At 47.3% G+C, this 21,618-nt stretch overlaps 4 protein-coding genes across 5 annotated transcripts in view; 3 read left to right on the top strand and 1 right to left on the bottom strand.

The window, feature by feature from the left end:
• The first annotated feature begins 2,061 nt into the window (after nucleotides 1–2,061).
• The window catches only part of fam53c (family with sequence similarity 53 member C), a 157,946-nt gene continuing 138,389 nt past the window's right edge, over nucleotides 2,062–21,618 (top strand). The window contains exons 1-4 of one of the 2 annotated variants that reach the window (XM_084028069.1): nucleotides 2,062–2,150; nucleotides 2,516–2,573; nucleotides 2,780–3,786; nucleotides 4,144–4,172. In XM_084028069.1, the coding sequence (XP_083884195.1) occupies nucleotides 2,567–2,573; nucleotides 2,780–3,786; nucleotides 4,144–4,172 (1,043 nt within the window). In that variant the 5' untranslated portion in view covers nucleotides 2,062–2,150; nucleotides 2,516–2,566. Of the gene's footprint in view, nucleotides 2,151–2,515; nucleotides 2,574–2,779; nucleotides 3,787–4,143; nucleotides 8,703–21,618 lie in introns of those variants that run through there. The other variant, XM_084028068.1, reaches the window with a different exon arrangement.
• Nucleotides 9,477–10,182, bottom strand: LOC311025239 (heat shock protein beta-11-like). Its single transcript, XM_084028074.1, has one exon. The coding sequence runs from the start codon at nucleotides 10,134–10,136 to the stop codon at nucleotides 9,507–9,509; it is 630 nt and encodes a 209-aa protein (XP_083884200.1). The 5' UTR covers nucleotides 10,137–10,182; the 3' UTR covers nucleotides 9,477–9,506.
• LOC311025569 (early growth response protein 1-like) lies at nucleotides 14,361–16,935 on the top strand. Its single transcript, XM_084028540.1, has 2 exons — nucleotides 14,361–15,021; nucleotides 15,473–16,935. Exons 1-2 carry the CDS (start codon nucleotides 14,817–14,819, stop codon nucleotides 16,507–16,509), a joined length of 1,242 nt encoding a protein of 413 aa, XP_083884666.1. The 5' UTR covers nucleotides 14,361–14,816; the 3' UTR covers nucleotides 16,510–16,935.
• Nucleotides 19,103–21,618, top strand: part of LOC311025568 (uncharacterized protein) — a 3,850-nt gene continuing 1,334 nt past the window's right edge. The window contains exons 1-2 of the mRNA XM_084028539.1: nucleotides 19,103–19,214; nucleotides 20,188–21,618. The exon at nucleotides 20,188–21,618 is cut by the window's right edge and continues 1,334 nt beyond it. Coding sequence (XP_083884665.1) covers nucleotides 20,262–21,618 — 1,357 coding nt within the window. The 5' untranslated portion in view covers nucleotides 19,103–19,214; nucleotides 20,188–20,261. The remainder of the gene's footprint in view (nucleotides 19,215–20,187) is intronic.

Here is a 21,618-nt window from a genome sequence, read left to right as displayed (position 1 = left end):
GCGACGCGTCGCCATCGCCAGATTCCATCAACACATCTGGAAGAAAACTCCCAAGTAAACACGAGAGAATAGAAGGTAATAACGCCCTAGTCTGATTTCTCCACCGTAATAACGATAATTATTTTCATTCCCGTTATCGGGATAATCATGACAAAAGCTTGATAGCTCGCTGTCATGGAAACATGAAAAATAAAAAATCCAGGAATTATCATGCAATAAGAGAACAGATTCACATAATGTTGCAATTTATAAAAATTAATATATTTATTGTTTATTTATGCAGGGAGACCTTATGATTATTGATTGCCTGAGATTGTTTAATGATTTGTTTTTACTAAAAAATACAATGCAGTAAAACCATATGTTAATAACAATGTAAAGGGATTCCAGTATGTTTTAAGCATATTCTGATAAAGTGAATGTTAAATACTCCAGTTATTCACAGGAAGGGACATTTGTTTCAGTGATTGACCAGATAATAAACGCTCCAACAGTGGAACAGGGAAGCAACGCTGTCTGTGTTTAGATGGAACCATGGTGTCTGTGTTTAGACGGAACCAACGGTGTCTGTGTTTAGACGGAACCAAAGGTGTCTGTGTTTAGACGGAACCAACGGTGTCTGTGTTTAGACGGAACCAAAGGTGTCTGTGTTTAGACGGAACCAAAGGTGTCTGTCTTTAGATGGAACCAATAGTGTCTGCGTTTAGACGGAACCAACAGTGTCTGTCTTTAGACGGAACCAAAGGTGTCTGTGTTTAGACGGAACCAAAGGTGTCTGTGTTTAGACGGAACCAACTGTGTCTGTGTGTAGACGGAACCAAAGGTGTCTGCGTTTAGAGGGAACCAAAGGTGTCTGCGTTTAGAGGGAACCAAAGGTGTCTGCGTTTAGGCGGAACCAACGGTGTCTGCGTTTAGGCGGAACCAAAGGTGTCTGCGTTTAGACGGAACCAACGGTGTCTGCGTTTAGGCGGAACCAAAAGTGTCTGCGTTTAGACGGAACCAAAGGTGTCTGCGTTTAGACGGAACCAACGCTGTCTGCGTTTAGGCGGAACCAACGGTGTCTGCGTTTAGATGGAACCAACGGTGTCTGCGTTTAGACGGAACCAAAGGTGTCTGCGTTTAGACGGAACCAAAGGTGTCTGCGTTTAGAGGGAACCAACGGTGTCTGCGTTTAGAGGGAACCAACAATGTCTGCGTTTAGAGGGAACCAACGGTGTCTGCGTTTAGAGGGAACCAACGGTGTCTGCGTTTAGAGGGAACCAACAATGTCTGCGTTTAGAGGGAACCAACGGTGTCTGCGTTTAGAGGGAACCAACGGTGTCTGCGTTTAGACGGAACCAAAGGTTTCTGCGTTTAGACGGAACCAACGCTGTCTGCGTTTAGGCGGAACCAACGGTGTCTGCGTTTAGAGGGAACCAACGGTGTCTGCGTTTAGAGGGAACCAACAATGTCTGCGTTTAGAGGGAACCAACGGTGTCTGCGTTTAGAGGGAACCAACGGTGTCTGCGTTTAGAGGGAACCAACGGTGTCTGCGTTTAGAGGGAACCAACGGTGTCTGCGTTTAGACGGAACCAAAGGTGTCTGCGTTTAGACGGAACCAACGGTGTCTGCGTTTAGACGGAACCAACGGTGTCTGCGTTTAGACGGAACCAACGGTGTCTGCGTTTAGACGGAACCAAAGGTGTCTGTGTTTAGACAGAACAACACACTAATGGTTCTAATGGTGGACACAGGAACCTCTATATTTCTCTTGGACTATTTAAATAAACCTACATGACTCTCAAACACTCATGTGCATCTCACTTTCCTCTCTAGGTGTGTTGCTGGGGGCAACGGCTGACTGACGATGTCCTTGTGAGAGTGGGTGGGGCTACCTGGCCCTGAGGTAAGGAGGAGGAGTCTCAGCCCTCAGCCCCCTCCCCCCCTCCTCCTACGACGGAGCGAAAGGCCAGACACACAAACGGGTGTGGCTCTCCCCTCCCTCCTCCTCTTCCTCCTCCCTGCTCTCTCCCCCTCCTCTCCCCTTCTCCTCCCCCGTCTCCCCCCTCGGCCCCACCCTCTGCCACCATGCTGTGGTCACGCTGCTGGTGGAGAGCCTGAGGAAGCAGATTCTGGAAGGTGACCCTGCTCAGCCAGGGGACTTCTACCTGGTGAGTCGCACCTGAGTGACCGACTGAATTACATGAACTCAATGATTGGCTGATATGAAGTTTGAACCTGGTTTTAACCTCCTGAATGTCTCCTACACTGCACTCTGATCGTGACACCCTGGTGCAGTGAAATACAGTGAAGCCATCTCACCGCTCATCCAGGTTTAGGTCTCGTCTTCGTGAATCTTCATCAGTCTTGGAAGAAAAATGATTAATTTCTTACTGTGGCTTAATACTTGTCAGTTACATTTTAAAAAAGGTTCCCATGAGTTTTAGATATTATCTCACAACATTATATTCAACACAGTTTATTGTTGTCTTTGTAGTAAAATAAGATTAAGAGTTTCAATCTTTTTGTTTTTCAGTCCCTGCTGGACCCGAAAACCCTCGCAGAGTGCTGGCCACCAGATGGCTTGATGCCTGGTGAGTTTTGGTTTGATTTAAGTTTTTCACTTCCGGTAAAGGAAGGCAGCGATGGAAGTGAAGGCAGGCGAAGAAACGTACATATCTTGACCTTTGGTCTCGCCCCCAAAATCACTGGATTTCCCATGATGCAACTCAGTTGTGTGAAGGAGAATCATGCATGCATATCTGTAATCTCATCACATGACCTCTGTGTGTCCTAACAGAGAGCAGCTACTGGCAGCTCTGCCCTCCCTCCAAGTCCAGCCTGCAGGGGGGGTTACTGAGCTCTAGTTTCCCCCCCGGCCCTGTGCCCCTGGTGCCCCCAGATGCTCACCTGCAGGAGGGGGGTGACCCCCTGGATGGCGCCCCCTCTCAGCCGCAGCAGCACCGGCCCCTGGCTCCCAGCACCTCAGCATCTGAGCTGTCTCTCCCCGGAGCGCCAGCACCCCCCCCAGGCCCTGGGCCCCCTCCGCCTCCTCCCCCGCCCCCCAAACGGCACTGCCGCTCGCTGTCGGTGCCTGAGGACCTGTCACGCTGCCGCTACACCTGGCGGCCAAGCGCCTCGCGGGTCTGGACTCCTGTCAGTCGCCAGCAGTGCCATGGGGGCGTGGTGGGAGGGGTCACAGGTGGAGCTGCGGGGGCTGGAGGAGGTATAGGGGCAGGTGCAGTGGGAGGAGGAGTCTGTCCTCTCCGTGCTCCCAGCTCCTCTCTGAACTCCTCGCTGCACTCCTCATCCAGCCCCACCTTCTTCAGCCTGGCGCTGTCCCCAGACTCCCCGCTGCCCTGGAGCTTCCCCTGGGATCCCAGCGAGGCGGCGGCGGGGGGCGGAGCCTGCTGCTGCTTCTTCCCCTCCCCGTCCTCTTGCTCCTCCTCACCCTCCCCCCTCCACCCGCCGCCTCCTCCTCAGAGGCGTTTCTCCCTCTCGCCCGTGCTCATCAGGGACTCGGCGGCCTCCACCTTCCTGCCTCCAGCTCCCGTGCCGAGCCAAATGCCGCCGCGTCCGCCAAGCTGCTCTGCGGTTGCTGCGGCGACCATCGGTGGCCCGGTGCCCGCCTCTCCCTCCTCCGCCTGCAGCACCCCATCCTCTCTGCGACGCAGTCTGCCGCCGCAGCTGCCGCGCTGCCACTCGCAGCCCTGCGACCTGCTGCTGCTCAAACCGGGTCTGAAGCGACGCCGTGACCCGGACCGACCCTGTGCCAGACCGGTCCTCGACTTCACCAAGATGACTCAGGTACCTGCTGGACCTTTATTTACATCATAATATTAGAATTGTAATTGTGTCATAGCTGCAGTAAACATTTAACAACAACAGGGTTGGTACAGGTGCTGGAAATCCTTTAATTTGTGGTTGTTTAGAGGACAATAACATCTCATTTAATGTGATGAACAAGTGCAATAATAAGTAGACTGAATACTGAGGATTGGATTGATACAGATATGTAGTTTACCATAGGTGGAAGTGCTGGAAAAAAGCATGGAAATGCACCTTGTAATGCTTGGAAAGTGCTTGAACTTGACTTTGGAGGAGGTGAAGGAACCCTGGTTGACCTCTAGAGAAGCTGACTGTAAGGTACACGTCTCTCCTCAGACCCGCAGCATCGACCCTCAGTGTCTGGAGCGTGGCGGCGGCAGGCTGGCCTGTGGCGGCGAAGTCTGCATGGGCATGGAGTCCTTCATGGGCGACTTCCGGGGCTCCTGCTCGCCCGCCGAGTGCCTGGGGCGGACCAGCATCGGGCCACTGAGCGAGAGCGACGAGGAGTGCCGGGAGGATGAGGATGAGGACGAGGACTGCGAGGAGGAGGTGGAGGAACGCGAGGCGGCGCAGCAGGCGGTGTTTGAGAGGGATTGTACAGAACTGGACTTGAACTTAATAGAAGAAAACTGACACATTTGTAAATCGAAGGCTGTTCTCTGTTTCAGTTTTTTATTTAGTTTTGAATTGATCTGAAGCCCCCGCCCCCCCTGTTCCTGGACCACCATCGTCTCAACACTCCACGCCTCCTTGCCACCAATCAGCAAGGCTCTCAGGAACAACACCTTCTCTCATTGGATGATCTGGCGTAAACAAAGCTGATTGGCTGACGACAGTGATGATGTGACTACCGGCACCGATGACCCGGGGCTGTGGAGGAGAACCTCCTGCACCTGGCCTCCAGGTACCATACACCATGCTAGCTGCTAGCCTCATGCTCTCACACCTGAAGCCCAGGTGCAGAGTCTCCTCTGTGACTGGACTCAGACCGTCCAGGTGTCTTCCAACACACAGCTGCGAGTCTGTAACACAGTCTGATGGTGGCGCCACCGTGCAGCGCCAACCTGACACGCCATCACCACACGCCATCACCACGCCAACCACACGCCATCACCGCACCAACCACATGCCATCACCATGCCAACCACTCAGTCTGGCACCACAACACCAGACCTCTTAGCTCAAAGAGATTTTCCGTCTTCATCGTGAAATGAATTGTCAGAAGATCATAAAATCTGGAGAATCAGTATTAATCTAATAATCAGTGTTATTGATCAGCTATACCCCGATGGGAGGAGCTTGTCTCCACGGTGATCAGAGAGTGTGTGGACGAAGCATTAAGTTGTTCAGTTTGACTCATTAAGCCACTGGCTAGTTAGCGAGCTATCATGCTAATCCCATGCTACAGATGCAGAGGAGCTGCTGGTCTGGTCTACGTTACTTTAACATGGAGCTGCACGTCACTGTTTTTAAATTTACCGTTCATGATGGTCCATGCTAATCTCCACATGCTAATCGCTACATGCTAATGATCATGGTTAGCTAAGACTGTACGACCACAACATGAGAAAAAATCTTTTAATCTGACAAACATCTTCTGTGTGATTCATGGTACAGTTCAAACAGGATCAAACGTAATGCATGTCTCTCTGTTGCCTAGCAACATATTTACTCTGAAATAAGGACTCGTGGTGGACCCAGGAAGGGGCGGGGCTTAGCCTCTATACTTGCTGGGCAGGTTGGAGACTATAATCTGGTTTTATTTGTCCCTGAGATTCAGATTGAAATATTCAGCAGCAACATCTCACACACATCAAGCGTCCCAGCATGCTCTCTGTTTTTGTAGTTCAGATGAAGTGGCCCTTTTAATCATATGAATGTGACTTTTGGGTGGTTCCTGTCTCTTCACATAGACTATGAATTAATTATTAATCAATAATTCAGATGTCTGATTGTTTAAGCGCATCCCAACGTCTCGAATACCAATACTGATATGAAATTGATCATCATATCGACATTGATCAGAATCTTTGTTGAACAGTGAATAGTTCAGAGTCTGGTGTTGCATCAATAACACACACACACCCCATGTGACGTCAGCGTGGTGATGCGTTCAGGTCCCTGCAGTTCGGTGGTGTCGTCCTGTCAGACTTCACTGAGGGCAGGTAGCCACTGATGCTGTTGTTCACCTGAGTGTACACACACTCGCACTCCCCCGTCTCCATGTGTGTGCCCCCCCCCCCCGGTGGTCATGTGACTCATGTCCAGATTGAATCCAGATTACGTCCTGATGGTGATGATACGTCTCCGTACTTGTTAAAGCACCACAGAAGAAGAAGCGGAGATCAAAGAGCTCAATGTGTGTTAATGTTGTTATTATTTACATATTTGATTGAGACTTTATTACAGGAGAATAGAACGTCGGTTGTGAACCCATTTCGCAACTTTTCAGATTCTTAGAAAACGTCAGTTATTTAATAGTGAATGTTTCATGATGACCTTAAAATTAAATTTAGTGTGAAAGAAAAGTCAAATGTTCTAGTTCTGAGAGAACGAGTGAGGAAACAACGGTTCAGGGTCAAAGCGACGTGGACGAGGTCTGTCTGGGTCTGAATGTTCTCTCTCCTCGCAGTAATACGATACCTTCAGAAATAAGGAATTATAATAATAAACACATTTTACTACCTAAAAAACCTTCTTTAATCGGACAGTCAAATATTAAATCTAAATAATGAACTGGATTGAATCTGGATGCTGAAGACTCGGGACCGCCGGGTGTGAACAATGCTTCTAAAGGGATGATCCTTCACAGTCGGGTTTCTTTTACTCAGTTTCATGTGGTTGAAAAGGAGACGTGAAGTCCTGCTGCAACAAAACAAAAATACATTATGTATTCATGAATTAATCTAAAACGGAAGTTCTTCTGTGACCCTGCACATAAACCGGAGGTCTCTTTAGTAATGCATTCAAGGACACTCTGACATCCCACTGTTGATGGTCAGCATCCAACCGCTGAAGATGTTCAACAAGTAAACCCAAACATTATTTCATCACATCTGAAAATGTGCATTTGGATAATTCTCAGATGTCGAAATGTCCCTGAATGCACCAAAAATGAAAAAAGGTTCAATAAAGTTTGACACAAAGAGTCAAAGTATGTAAATGTCGACTGTGACAGATTCACTGTCATTTACAATTTACAATTATCCGATTTTTCTTTGAACTCATACGTTTCATTCGGAGGTTTCGGTTCTTATTCTCTAACGTCGCGTTAGAGACCTGAAACGCGTCCTCTTAAAGGGGCGGTTCAACATCTTAGAAATTTGTTTTCCTGAGTGTGTTAAATATGGAAATTGCAGTCGAGATGTGCTTAGCCTAGCTTAGCATTAAGACTAGCTAACCGTCAGGTGAGCTGTCAAGCTTATATTAATCTCAACATCTCACTCTGAGATGAAAACTATTTACCAAAATGTTGAACCGCTCCTTTTAAGACGTGCTATAAGCTAGATTGTTAGCATCACGTGACGTCCACTTGAAATTCTAAATCCAAAAAAAATAAAAAGATAAAGTCTCCGTTCACCCAAATTTACAAAACAATTTTGAAGACATAAAATTAAGTTTTAAAAAACACAAATGTCCCCTTAAGTCATATACACAAACACACACACCGTGTCCCCACAACACACATAAACAAATACTCTCTCCGGGTGGTCGTTGTTTATTTCCGTTGATCGCTCCAACATAAGCCTTAACTGAACATATTCTATTATTCTGTAAATCAACACGTTTAAAAGAAAAGAAGAAAACTACAGGAGAAGAAAAATAAATGTGTTTAACTGTAGCTGTTACATTTTTAGTCCCTCTGTTCATTATTTTCTGCTGTTTTTCTTAATATTTCTAATCTGATGTCTGAGCGTGACGAGGAGTCGGCGATGAACGCATCGTGTTTGAAAAAATAAAACAAGCTCCGGACGGCGGCGGAGTGGTCGTGTACAAAGATAGCGCAGAGACTCTGACATCTCTTGTCTTTTAGAAATGTTTTTTATTGTATGTGATTAAAAAAAAATAACATTACAACATGGCAATTTGAAACGCAGTTTGTGAATAAATTAAGTTTATTGAGAATTATTTTACAAAGAAAGGGGAGAACTGGTGTCCTGTGTTTGTTACCATCAAACCCGTCGGTCAAACTTTATTAGTACTTTTATTAAAGTTCCCATATTATACTGTTTTTCATCAATTCCACACCACTGTCAGAGGTCCAACAACACTGTTTTTGATATGCATTGCCCCAAACCCATCCGTGGTCCTGAATTCCAGCTGTCTAAAAGTTGCTGCTGAGCTCTCCCGAGAACAGGCTGTTTCTGTGCCTGCACCTTTAAATACTCATGAGCTCCGTCTGTCATCGCCTACTCGGAGAGAGACAGGATGCCGCTTACGCTACGCGGCAGCATGCGCCAATGTTTACGGTGGATGTATCGCTAAGGCTCGCCTATGTGGCTCAGGTGAAGTTGCTGGTGCCGTATGGTTGGGGCAGATCCTTTTACGGGGGTCAGTGTCGAGGCAAAGCCAGCTTTGTACTGACCGTCGTTACTGAAGCAGTCCGATGTGAAGTGGTTAGCACACACACAGAAGCCGTAGCTGTAAAAATGAAACGCAAGAGACCGGACCCGGACCGTCGTGCACGGTGCTCTGTCGGACACACGCCCCCGGGTTCCGTCCGACCGGAGGCAGCAGTGAAGACGCACCAGAGCGCGTGAGACAGGAGGAGGATTATCTCCAACTCCACCCGCACCGGGATTTATTCACGGAGCACCAGCCGGATCACCCCGCGCCATGACTGGTAAGTCGGGCTCCACTCACCGGAGCGCTGTCGGTGCATGCTCTCCGTCCGTGCTGTCGGCTCTCCGTCCGTGCTGTCGGCTCTCCGTTTGCGCTGTCTGTCCACGCTGTTAGTCCACGCAGTCTGTTCGCACTGTCTGTGCTGTCGGCTCGCCGTCCGCGCTGTCGGGCTGGCTCTCAAGCGAAAGGCCCCCTTTCGGATATCTCCTATCATCGTGCAGAGGCCTATGCAAATGACTCCATTCGTTATGTAACGAAAGGAGCTGAATCTGAACAGCCTGTAGGAGCACCATTTTACCGGAAGGTGGGCTGCAGAGACCATGCAGGAATTGCTTGTTTTCCTCATCCTGGGAGTTGACAGGCTCAGGGAGGACCAGTTAATAGGTGTAGAGACCAGAGAAAACCTGTTTTTCATAATATGGCCCCTTTAACACAAAATACACAGGAATCCCATAAGAACAGAATAATACAATGTGTGTGTATATCAGATTTACAATTAATCTAATTTATATATATATATATAAAATTAGATTAATTGTAAATCTGACTGAAAGTAATGACATCATTATAAAGTGACTTTTTAATGGTGAAGATTAAGATGAATTTTACATCAACATTAGTTCGTCATCCTGCGATCACACATTTAAAAAGTTATTGGAATATTCTCTAAGCATTCAGAGAAAATATTAAGAATATTAACGTTGGGAGGGTATCGCACGCTGCATCATTCTGCTACATGTCCATAGTAAAAGATAAAATAATAGATAATGATGATCTTAATTAAACATGAGAATCATTTCCCCAGTGAAACACGTGTATTATAAAAATCACAGATGGCAAGGCTTCCCGCTGTGAGTTCAGTTTGTGTCGGTGGCGTCGCTCCCTGAGGTCGGCGAGGTCGGCGAGGACGTGATGGACGGGGCCAAGGCGACGCTGATGGGGACCAGCCTCTCCTTCCCATCATGCACCGCCTTCTCCCGGGGGGCCTGGATCTGCAGCCGGCCCCCCACCAGCGAGCAGGTGACAGTCTGGGAGTCGACGCCATCCGGCAGCTGGAACTCCTGCCTGAACTCCTGACATCTGTAGGAGGCGGAGCCCCGCTGGTCCTCCTGCCGGCTCTCCGTGCGGCCGCTCACCCTCAGCTTCCTGCCCACCTGCTTCACCGACAGCTCCTCTGGGGAGAACGCCGCAGTGTCCAGGCTGAGGCCAAAGCCGCCGCCGTCCCCCCCCAGCTCTGTGAAGCCGATGGGTCGGAAGACCCCCGCCGCCAGGGACGAGGTCTGGTCAATCTCCTCGAAGATCCTCTGGTGCAGCCGCTCCATCAGCTCCATGCCGGTCCTCATCTCCTGCATGTGGCGGATCATATCCTGCTCCATGTGGAAGAGCAGCGACCGGCTCTCGGGCCACAGGCTGCGCACCGGCCAGTGCAGGTCCAGCAGAGTCCGCATGGAGACGGGGGACGGCTGGAAGACGCTGGGACACAACATCCTGGTGCAAGTTTCTGCTTCGGTCTGGACTTGGTCTGTCCTGATGTCCTGCTCTGCTTATATACGCACACGGCCCACCGGAAAGTTCCAGCAGCATTCCTGTGTGTGTGTGTGTGTGTGTGTGTGTGTGTGTGTGTGTGTGTGTGTGTGTGTGTGTGTGTGTGTGTGTGTGTGTGTGTGTGTGTGTGTGTGTGTGTGTGTGTGTGTGTGTGTGTGTGTGTCACAGTCTAAATGCAGCCGGCTGCCACATGCCGACACGTCTCAGCTTTGTTCTATTTCTGCTGCAGGACTCTGTCATGGTCTTTATAAAGCAGGTGTACACACACACTATTTATGCATTTGATCAAATATCTGATCAGTATTGTGATCTTATGTAGTGTAGCTGATTATTAGCTCAGCTGCTCATCCCACTGTTGTCATGGCGACTGCTGTTTTAGGTGTATGCTACAGACTAACAGTCTGTCAGTTGGAACAATATGCGGTAAAAATACAAACAAACTCACGATTAAAATATCAATATCTATACATATATTAGGTAGCCTATATATTAATAAAATATAGCCTAATGTTAAAGTCATATTACTACATATATACTTACCCATGAACAGAATATTTGTCTCCTGGTGGTGAGTTCTGGGTTTATTCAACAAACCAGGGCGGTGTAGGTGAGTTACATTAGTTTCTGGGGAGTTTGAGGGTTTTACTGCACAGTTTAATATAACTTTCTTTGAATGGAGTGTGGTGTAATTAGCTGCCGTTTTTGTTGCCAGGCAGGATAAATGTCTCCTTTTTCTATTAAATGACTCCTTCGTATTAAAGCGCTGGAGGCTATGTCCCGCCCCCTTCCGTGTTCTTATGTCAGATCATTAAAATAAACACGTCGTCACAGTTGAGATGCTGGAAAGTGACATCAGCGGCGTAAACAATCTTCCCTCCCTCCCACTGCGGCATCATCAACCCTTTAAACCAATGAGATGACCGTGTTCCTTTAAATAAGCCTGAGAGGTCTACTGCTTTTACGGGGGATTAGCTCAGATGGTAGAGCGCTCGCTTAGCATGCGAGAGGTAGCGGGATCGATGCCCGCATCCTCCAAATCTTTTTTTTTTCTCACCCGCGTGTATGCATAATGAAATACAACACTGCCAAATATAAATACAACCAATACATTCTCACACATGTGCACACCATGTCTCTTATTTTAACATCGTATTGTTGTTTTAGATACTCATGTGATTAATTGGCTCGAGACCAATAACCTGTGATCTCATGTAGACGTGAGGACAGTAATTGAAAGGTAAATAAAGAGACGTGTATTATTATCTTCTCTATCTCTAATTACTATCTTATTAATTTAACTATAAACAAATAAATAATGTTCATTCCGGATTTACTTCCATATCTCTCGTCCAGCAGACGGCGCTGTTGTTTTTCTTTGTTACAACTAGTTGTTAGAAATCACGTGACACAAACATTCAGTTTACGTCCACAAGACCTCAAAAATACTGACGTCACGTAAGGAGAGAAAATACTGCAACAAGTATTAGAACTGACATAAAGTAAAGTCGTACTTAAATAATAATCATATAATAATTATAATAGTTCACTGTCAACGATACTCTGTCACAAGTGCTACACTGGAAATGTACTTTTACTGCTGATACTTTTTCATGAAGCTCATAGTACTTGTGTCCTTCAAAGAAGGGGGCCAATCTTTGAGCCCCCCACGCAAGTGAAAAACACGGGAAATAAATACTGGAAAAAAAATAATGATGCAATTAAATATATTTCTCCGTGCAGCAATATTCTGGCGATATCCCTGCGCATTATTTGACGTTTTGAGTTATGTAGGCTTCCCGTCACCTGTCGTGAGTTGGCTTCGATCCAGCGATCTGCACAACCAAATTATCAACGACTTATGTTTATTTCTGTTTCTGTTAATTACAATAAAATGTGTCTTCAAAGTTTGAGACAGTATTGGAGTTTTGTAATGATGCACAGAGTCTTAAATGTTGTTTTGATCAGATTTAATGTATCTGAACAAAATATTAAGTATTGAGAACACACACACACACACACACACACACACACACACACACACACACACACACACACACACACACACACACTTTCTCTTCAGGAAAACAAGATGTAAAACAAACAAGTATTAAAAATGAACGCACACTTCAGAAAAAACTGTATGCATAAAGGAACACTATATACACACAAGTACACTATATACACACACAAGTACCTACACTATATACAAGTATATACAATATATACAACTCCCTGCCCAGGGACCACAGATTCACAGGATTTTATTTTGCTGCTCTCTGTTCTGCCAACCACTCATCGAGGGATTTGCCATGTCCGGCACGTGGGCAGAAGGTGGCACTGCCATGGCGACTATGCCCAAAGTCCTTGGTTTTGGGCTGCCCACATTGGCTGCAGGTATTGTAGGTGACCCCCCTTATGTATTTCCTTTTCTGCACTCCACTCTCCTCCTCAAATCCGTAGAACAAGGTGATTGGTCAAAAGTAAGCCCAAGGGAAGAAACGTGATTGGTCAAAAGCCCAAGGGAAGAAACGTGATTGGTCAAAAGTAAGCCCAAGGGAAGAAACGTGATTGGCTAATTTTGGGCTTACTTTGGGCTTACTTTGGCGGAATTGGGAGAACACAGCAAAGCGAGAGGTAGCGGGATCGATGCCCGCATCCTCCACTTCTTTTTTTTCTCACCCGCGTGTATGCATAATGAAATACAACACTGCCAAATATAAATACAACCAATACATTCTCACACATGCGCACACCATGTCTCTTATTTTAACACCGTATTGTTATTTTAGATACTCATGTGATTAATTGTCTCGAGATGAATAACCTGTGATCTCATGTAGACATGAGGACAGTAATTGAAAGTTAAATAAAGAGACGTGTAATATTATCTTAACCGTTTAACTATAAATAATGTTTAACTATAAAATATAGTAAAATAATTTAACTATAAACGAATAAATAATGTTCATTCCGGATTTACTTCCATATATCTCGTCCAGCAGACGGCGCTGTTTTTCTTTGTAACAACGGGTTGTTAGAAATCACGTGACACAAATATTCAGTTTACGTCCGCAAGACCTCAAAAATACTGACGTCACGTCAGGAGAGAAAATACTGCAACAAGTATTAGAACTGACATAAAGTAAAGTCGTACTTAAATAATAATCATATAATAATTATAAATCATGAAAATAAATAGATTGAACTCCAAGTTCACTGTCAACGATACTCTGTCACAAGTGCTACACTGGAAATGTACTTTTTACTGCTGATACTTTAACATGAAGCTCGTAGTACTTGTGTTCTTTTACTCCTAATACTTTAATGTGAAGCTCATTGTACTTGTGTACTTTTACTGCTGATACTTTTTCATGAAGCTCATAGTAATTGTGTACTTTTACTGCTGATACTTTAATATGAAGCTCATAGTAATTGTGTACTTTTACTGCTGATACTTTTTCATGAAGCTCATAGTAATTGTGTACTTTTACTGCTGATACTTTAATATGAAGCTCATAGTAATTGTGTACTTTTACTGCTGATACTTTTTCATGAAGCTCATACTAATTGTGTACTTTTACTGCTGATACTTTAATATGAAGCTCATAGTACTTGTGTACTTTTACTGCTGATACTTTTTCATGAAGCTCATAGTAATTGTGTACTTTTACTGCTGATACTTTAATATGAAGCTCATAGTAATTGTGTACTTTTACTGCTGATACTTTAACATGAAGCTCATATTACTTGTGTACGTTTACTGCTGATACTTTGACATGAAACGCATAGTACTTGTGTACTTTAACTACATGGAGCTGATAGTACTAACTTTTGTGTACTTTTGTTATACTATGGTACATGTTACTTTACTTCATTAAGGACAGAGTACTTAAGGTACATGTACACCTCCACAGAGTACTAGTACCTCTGATACTTGAAGTGTTTTTTCAGCTGTTAATAATTTATGTATTTTTGCCACTGCCCTGCCTGATCTCAGAGCAGCAGTCGGACAGGAAGACACCCAAATAAGGCTCGAGGAAGTGATGACGCCGCTGGCTGATCTCCATGTGACGTAGAGGCTAACACAACTGAACCGAGCTGTGACGGGTACCGGGGTTTGCGGCCATGGCGGCTTTCTCTGCGCCGTCTACCGGCCGCAGTCCGGCGGACAGACGGCAGCCGCGGACGCGGACGGAGGTCCGGACTCTGCCGGACCCTTCACGCTCTAGAAACCGCGAGAGAGAGCCGCGGAGCTGTCCGAGCAGCGGGCTGCACGCTCGCCGCTCTGACCAAATATGGGCTTCCTACTTCCTTCCTTCCTTCCCATATTTGGGAATGTACGTCACGCAGGAGTCTTTATAAAGCCGGGAATCCTGGTCGAGGACAGAGTCAAGTTGCACACGTGAAAACATGTAAGTTCATTCAAACACCCGGAAGTCGCGTTTCAAACCCCCGAACGGCACGCCGGACCCGGAGCCGTCGACCCTCCAGCGTTGGCTTCCACCAAGCACCACCGGCCCCGGCAGCAGTGTCAACCCGGTCCGGGAGCGGAGACCGGCTCGGCCCCCCCGCAGGAACAACTCTAGGAGCGGCTTGGCTCCTGCTGCTGCTCCTCCGGGGAGATGGCAGCGACCAAAGCGGAGCTGCTCCTGCAGTCCGCCCTGCAGGTCTCGGACCCCCTCCACGGCCTCCTGCCGCCCCCCTCCCCGCTGGACGGATACTACTCCAAGCTGGAGGAGCTGCACATGTTGCTGCAGAACGAAGGAGGCTCGCTGCTGGCGTCGTCGGCCGCGGAGGGAGCCGTGCTGGGTCCCGGGGAGTACGGAGGTGAGGAGGAGGAGAAGGAGGAGATACTAAAACCCCTTAAACGTTTCATGTACAGACAGAGGGAATATTCATAAATTAGAGACTTTAATGCGATTAATGATTTAAGGATGTTTTCCACACTAAAACTGTTTTAATGGATGTTTGTTGATTAATAATTACATATATTTTTATTTTTTACAAATGTATATGCGGTGCATATTTCAATAGAAAATAAAAAGTTAAATTTAGATTTGAGCTCGAATTTAAATGTCGGAATGAAAATTATGAATCAGAATAAAAAGTCAAATAAACGACGGAGCTTCAGGTTTTTACTTCTGACACTTAATTAAATGTAATTAAATGTTGAAAATGAGGTAAAATAAAGATGTTTGTCGCTGACACTCAGCTGACTGGCTGCAGCCAATCAGAGCAGAGCATGTGTGTTTACAGGTGTTCTGTGTCTCTTTCCCAGACTCCCTGTCAGACCTGGACCTGCCCCCCCTTACCCCTCTGGCCTACAGCGGCCGCTTCACCTTCGAGCCCACCTGCAGCAGCTTGTGGGCGGAGCCTCTCCTCAGCCTGTTAACTGGGTTGGTCAGCGTCAGTGCCCCCTGCTCCTCATCATCAGTGACATCATCATCATCATCGCTGCCAAACTTCAGTTGTGGCTCCGGTGACGTCACCTCCGTCTTCTCTGCGATGCCGACGTACACGTCAGCTGACCTCCTCCCCCCTCCTGCCGCCTCCCAGCCAGCCCCCCATTCCTTCCCGCCTCAGGGCCCGCCTCCCGCCTACCCGGCCCCCCGACTGGTGCCGATGCTGCCGGACTACATCCTGCAGGATGGCGTGCTCGGTCTGATGCAGGACCAGAAGCCAATTCCGCCGATGCTCACGCCGCTTTCCACCATCCAAGCCTTCTCCTCACAGATGCAGATACAGCCTCCAGGCCCCGCCCCCGGCCCCGCCCACCAGGCTGCCAGGCCATGCCGGAGCAGGAAGTTCGCCGCCGGGCGCCAGTGCAAGTCGCTGCCCCATGAGCGCCCGTACGCCTGCCCCGGCGACGGCTGCGAGCGCCGCTTCTCCCGCTCCGACGAACTGACGCGCCACGTGCGCATGCACACGGGCGCAAGGCCGTTCCAGTGTCGCATCTGCATGCGCAGCTTCAGCCGCAGTGACCACCTGACCACGCACATCCGCACGCACACCGGCGAGAAGCCCTTCGCCTGCGGCGAGTGCGGACGCAAGTTCGCCCGCAGCGATGAACGCAAGAGGCACGCCAAGATCCACCAGAGGCAGCGGGACCGCAAGATAGGGACGGACCGAGTCCCTGTGGTCGACCAGAGCCCCGCCTCCTCCCTGGCTCTCACCGCCCCCCCTCCTTCCCGCTCCTCCACACCGCTGACTCATGTCTACGCCACCTCGCAGTCGCCCCGCCTCTACTCCTCCTGCTCCTCCCCGATGGCGACTGCTCCGTTGGGGAGCCCCGTCCGCGGCTCCGGGGTCTGCTGACAGACAGGAAGTCACCCAGTGTGACCTTTTGACCTTGGACTCTCTTCCGATGTCCATCGGAGTGTAACGTTTTAACTTTGAGGTCAAAGGTCAAACACCTTGCCGACAGACCTGACTCCAGACCAGGACACTGACCAGACCAGACTCCAGACCAGACTCTAGACCCTGACCAGACTCCAGAGGAGGAACGGAGGATTTAAGGGACACTGGGAAGGTCTCTGGTACAACAGACTGATGTTTCCAGCCGTGTAGAGACTCTGACAGATGAATGAGTGTAAATACTTTAGTGCGTGTACATAATGTGTACCTGTGGTATTTGTACATGAATGTGTACCTACTGAGTAGGTTCTGAAACATTTGTATGTTTACATGCAGCTCAGTTTCTGATTTTATACTGGATTAAAGCAAAAATCTACAAGAACCAAACGTCTGTGCTTTCATGTAGAGCTTTCAACCGGATCCCATGGTTTTCATCAACAGACGTCTAAACTTCATTATTATTATTGTTGAATCATCCGTGTGATGCAGCTGAAAGCACCAAAACAAGATTGAGTCTTTAATACAGAAACATATTAGATGTTAAAAGTTTGTCTGAATATTGAACAGATGGAGTTCATCAGGAACAATCAGATCAAATCATCATTTACATTTACCTTCAGGGCATTTAGCAGATGCTTTTGTCCAAAGCGACTTACAATAAGTACATTTGTCAAAAGAAAGAAACCACAACATAGCATTTGTGCTAAAGTAAGAGCTAAAAAATAGAAACAAGTGTTAGGTCCTCGTCTGAGTAAAGTAGTAGCTGAGCTTGAGGTGATGTGCAGTTGTCCAGACGGAGATGTCTGCCAGACATTCCGAGATGCGAGTTGCAATATGAGTGTCGGAGGTTGGGGGAAAAGAGAGGAACAGCTGGGTGTCATCTGCGTAACAATGGTAAGAGAATCCATGTGATGTGATTACAGTGATCTGGTGTATAACAGAATAATACATCAGAGCAAAGTCGTCAGATTGTGACCACTATGATGAACACGTTATAAGAAAAATGGTACTACTCATAAATATGTTAGTTTAACTAAGACATACATGTTTAATTTAAATAGTGAAACAGAAGATACCATTTTGTTTTAGGTCAAATTTAAATGTCAAAGTCTGATTTAAAAGCTGCTTCCTGCAGATGCACACACACACACACACACACACACACACACACACACACAGAGAGAGACACACACACACACAGGCATGTCAGCAGTAAATCCTTTCTGCTTCAGCCCAAATATGGCATTTCCTGTCACTGCAGCGGATGTCCTGATGTCCATATAAGCAGCTTCCTGTTGGCTGGCCCCTCTGCTGGCGGGACGCCCAGGATCAGTGTGTGTGTGTGTGTGTGTGTGTTATAGTGAATCAAGCTGTGACGTAACAAGCAGATACACAGGGACAGCCGGTCCGACTGTTCTGTGTGTGTGTGCGTGTGTGTCTCAGTGTGTGTGTGTCTCTGCTCCCACTGTTGTGCGTAGTGTTGGGGTGATAACCTGCCGTGGTGATAACCTGCCGTGGTGATAACCTGTCATGGATCCCCGTAGAAGACTTCTTCTTGCCCAGAGGCACTTAAAAACTGACACGGTTAGGATCCCTCCTTCACCAAACACAACTTCCCTAACATAAACATACAGTACGTTGTGTAGCCAGTTACTGTTTAAAACATACACACAGACATGGCTCATACAGTTTGAATGACATTCAGGGCGTCTTCACTGCCGAAATGTCAAAAAGGTCAAATTCCTTGCATCAAAAAGGCAAAACAGCGCCACAAACCCCTCTAGTGGCCAAAAGTATATTACATCGCTAGTGTTAAGAACTACCGAGAATGCATGGAAAAAGTTGAAACTACCGGTATACACGAACACCGGGCGGGAGGTCGCCAGTTCGAGACCGGGCGGAAACAGTCTATTTTATTTTTCTAACATCCTTAACAAACACTAGAAATACTAACCACATAAAAAAAAGCAAAAATAGATAATCGTCTTTTTTTAGATATTAACAAAAAGATCCGAGTGTATATGTTAAAACAAGGATGTAAATACAATTATGAATTCATGCAAACTCTTCGGTGTTATTTATACGTGATAAAGTAAACGTCATGTAAGTTATTAATGCTATTTTTTCTGTAAATTTCTGTAATGGGACCAACTAACCTTTATGGGACTCCCTGTCTATATTATTCTACTGTTTTTAACAGTAAAACGTTATTTATAAAATAGATAATCTCATTAAAATATAAGTTTCACTCTCATATGTGGACTCTCATATGTGGATTTCCATAAAAATAAATCTGTATACATACCCCCCCCCCCCCCCCCCCCAACAATTACAACATTGCTATACTGTATTACTGTTGTATTTTTACAATTATTTTATTTTATTTTTATTTCAAACATGTCAAAATTAACACAGAAGGACTCAAAAGGGAAATAAATATTACACAACTAGAAACCATAGAGATATATGAATAACATTTTCATTTTTTTCCTCATAACTCGACAGTCCCCAGGAAACGAGCCTGTAAAAGCGGAGTTTCCGGCGCGTCCCTGAACGCGTCATTCCAGCGTTTCCGTGTTGCTGTTCGGCGGCCGGCAGAAGCGACGAGTCCTCCAGACTTCACCGCCACCGAACTCCGCGCCTCCCGGGAAGCGCTCCGGTGTCCGGTGAGTGCTCGCATTTCCGCGTCCGTGCGTGTGCGGGCTAGCTTTCCCTCCGACAGGGTTAGCATGTAGGAGGTAGGGATATGCGCCTTTCACTTTAGGGAAGTTTTAAGTTTTTAAGTTTGCACGTGGCGGCCATTTTGGTGCGTCCAAGACCCCGTCGGAAAAAACAATACCGAGCAACAAGGCAGGTAGAGAAGAAAAATAATGATATAATGAAATAATAATGACTGTGCATGAATATTACAAATACATGTTAATGTTAATGATTAATAGTAAATAAAACCTCCTCCTTCTCTTCTCCTCGTAATTATTAGAAGCAGAATAATACTTATATATGAATATAATATAAAGTTGTAATTCCGGTTCATGTCAATTTTAAACGCAGGACGAACCTTTAATATTCTGTATAATGTGATTTCAGAATTCCAGTGAATTTCTTCTGTGAACACAAATAAAGTTGTTTGTTCTTCACATGAATCTGAGTGATGGAAGTATTCTGCTACTAAATACTGCAAAGCTACAGTAGTACTCGTAGTAATAATAAAAACACACTTTATAAGTGTTTCCATGGTTGAACCAAGAGGAAAACAAAGCTCACCACGTGGCTTTAACATGCTGGTTGTGTTAGACCTACCTCTAGTGGTGGAGGCGTGTTACTGCGCCGCAGTGATGCCCCCGGTTATAAAACATGACGCCAATACATTATTATTTAGAGATAACTCTGTGTTGTTGTTTGTAAACATAGAAAAATAATAATAATGATCATTTTTTAGTTCAAATCAGGATGTTGTTTAAATGAATCTTAGTCTAAAATCTGTGTTTTACAGGAAGCAAGCAGCCGTTTTATCTGCATGTTAGTAAATATCTGAAAGTCTTTATTGTTCTTCGATAAAGTTTGTAATGTTTTAAATTCTAAGTTTGTGATTTTAGATTTCTGAGCATCATGTGAGTTTTCCTTTTGTTTTGTCTGCAGACGCTCCGGTCTCCTTGGATCCGGTCTCTGAGATCCGGTTCAGGACTCGGCTCCGGTCAGGTTGGAACGCCAACATGGAGGGCATGGAGGACTACATCTGGCGGCGCCGCATCCACCACGGCGTCCGCTACCAGAAGGGGGTGGTGCCGTTCCCGGCGGCGGTGGCCTCGGGTCTGGACTTCAACGCTGCGCTGGCGAGGCAGGAGACGTTGGACCCGGCGCTGCTGACCAACGGCGTGATGCTGGAGCTCTGCGATTTCGCCAAGACGGTGACCAAGTCCGGCATGTACTTCCTGTTTGAGATCCTGGACTTCAATTTTGAGCTTGGCGTGGACGCGGGCGACGAGGAGCATTGCTACCACTACGGCCGCCGCCTCCACAACAAAGTGAAGCTGCTGCGGGAGACGGTGAAGCTGCGGCCGCAGCGCTGGGGGGAAACGTTCCTGTTACCGGACTTCGCTGCTCTGACGGCGCCCGCCCAGCCGGAGCGCTACTACCCAAAAAGAAACAAGATGGTTGACTGTTCCGTCCTCACGGATGGCAGCAGGACCGGCCTGCCGGCGGACGCAGCATCCTTCGTGGTCCGGAAGTACGGCGGCGTCCAGCTGAGGCTGACGGCCGACGCCTTCCCGTTGTGTATGGACCTCGGCGTGGCGCTCGCCATCGGAGACGACGCCCCCAAAGAGAAACTGAACCCGGATCAGATCACCAACGGCATCGTGATTGAGCTGCTAGACTTCTCCAGGGTCCTCTGCGGGACCCAGACCAGGATAGTCCAGGATCTGGTCCGGCACAACTTCGGTCAGGAGTTGGACGGGACGCTGTTCCGGATGCACGTCACCCGGCTGATGGACAGGAAGTACGCCTGCGTGACCGCTGCGGACCGGGACGCCTACCTGCGGGAGGCCTTCCAGGCGCAGAAACGTAAACGGAGGACGGACATAGACGCAGCACCCCAAGACCTGAACAGACTCACGGGGTCCAGCAAGAGAAGAGGGACACTGAGAGCCGGCGAAGGCGACTCGTCCTACATGTGTCCCGTCGAATTCGAGGCAGAAATGCTGTCGGACTCAGAGACTGGACTGGACCAGACCGGCTGTGTAGAGACCACGTTGATGGTGGATGTGAAGCAGGAAGTAGAGACAGCTGACCTCAGTCCTAGCCGGGTCAACGGGCGTCCTCCGAAGACTAATCTGGACCTGGTCTCGGATCTGTTCTTTGAGGACCAGAACCAGGACGTGGCTGTAAAAACGCAGAAACAGAAGCTGTGGACGCGACGCGCGACACGCTCGAAGCAGATCCTGAAGTCCAGCCGAAAGAACGACATGTTCGCCTCCTGCAGAGAGACCGGTCTGGACTTCAACGTGGCCTCGGGTCTCAGATGGGACCTGGACCTGCAGCGATTCACCAACCGCGTGTTGTGGGAAGTTT

This window comes from Eutrigla gurnardus (assembly GCF_963514095.1).
Source record: "Eutrigla gurnardus genome assembly, chromosome: 15".
Lineage (NCBI taxonomy): Eukaryota > Metazoa > Chordata > Actinopteri > Perciformes > Triglidae > Eutrigla > Eutrigla gurnardus.
This window is presented reverse-complemented; position numbering and strand designations above follow the sequence as displayed.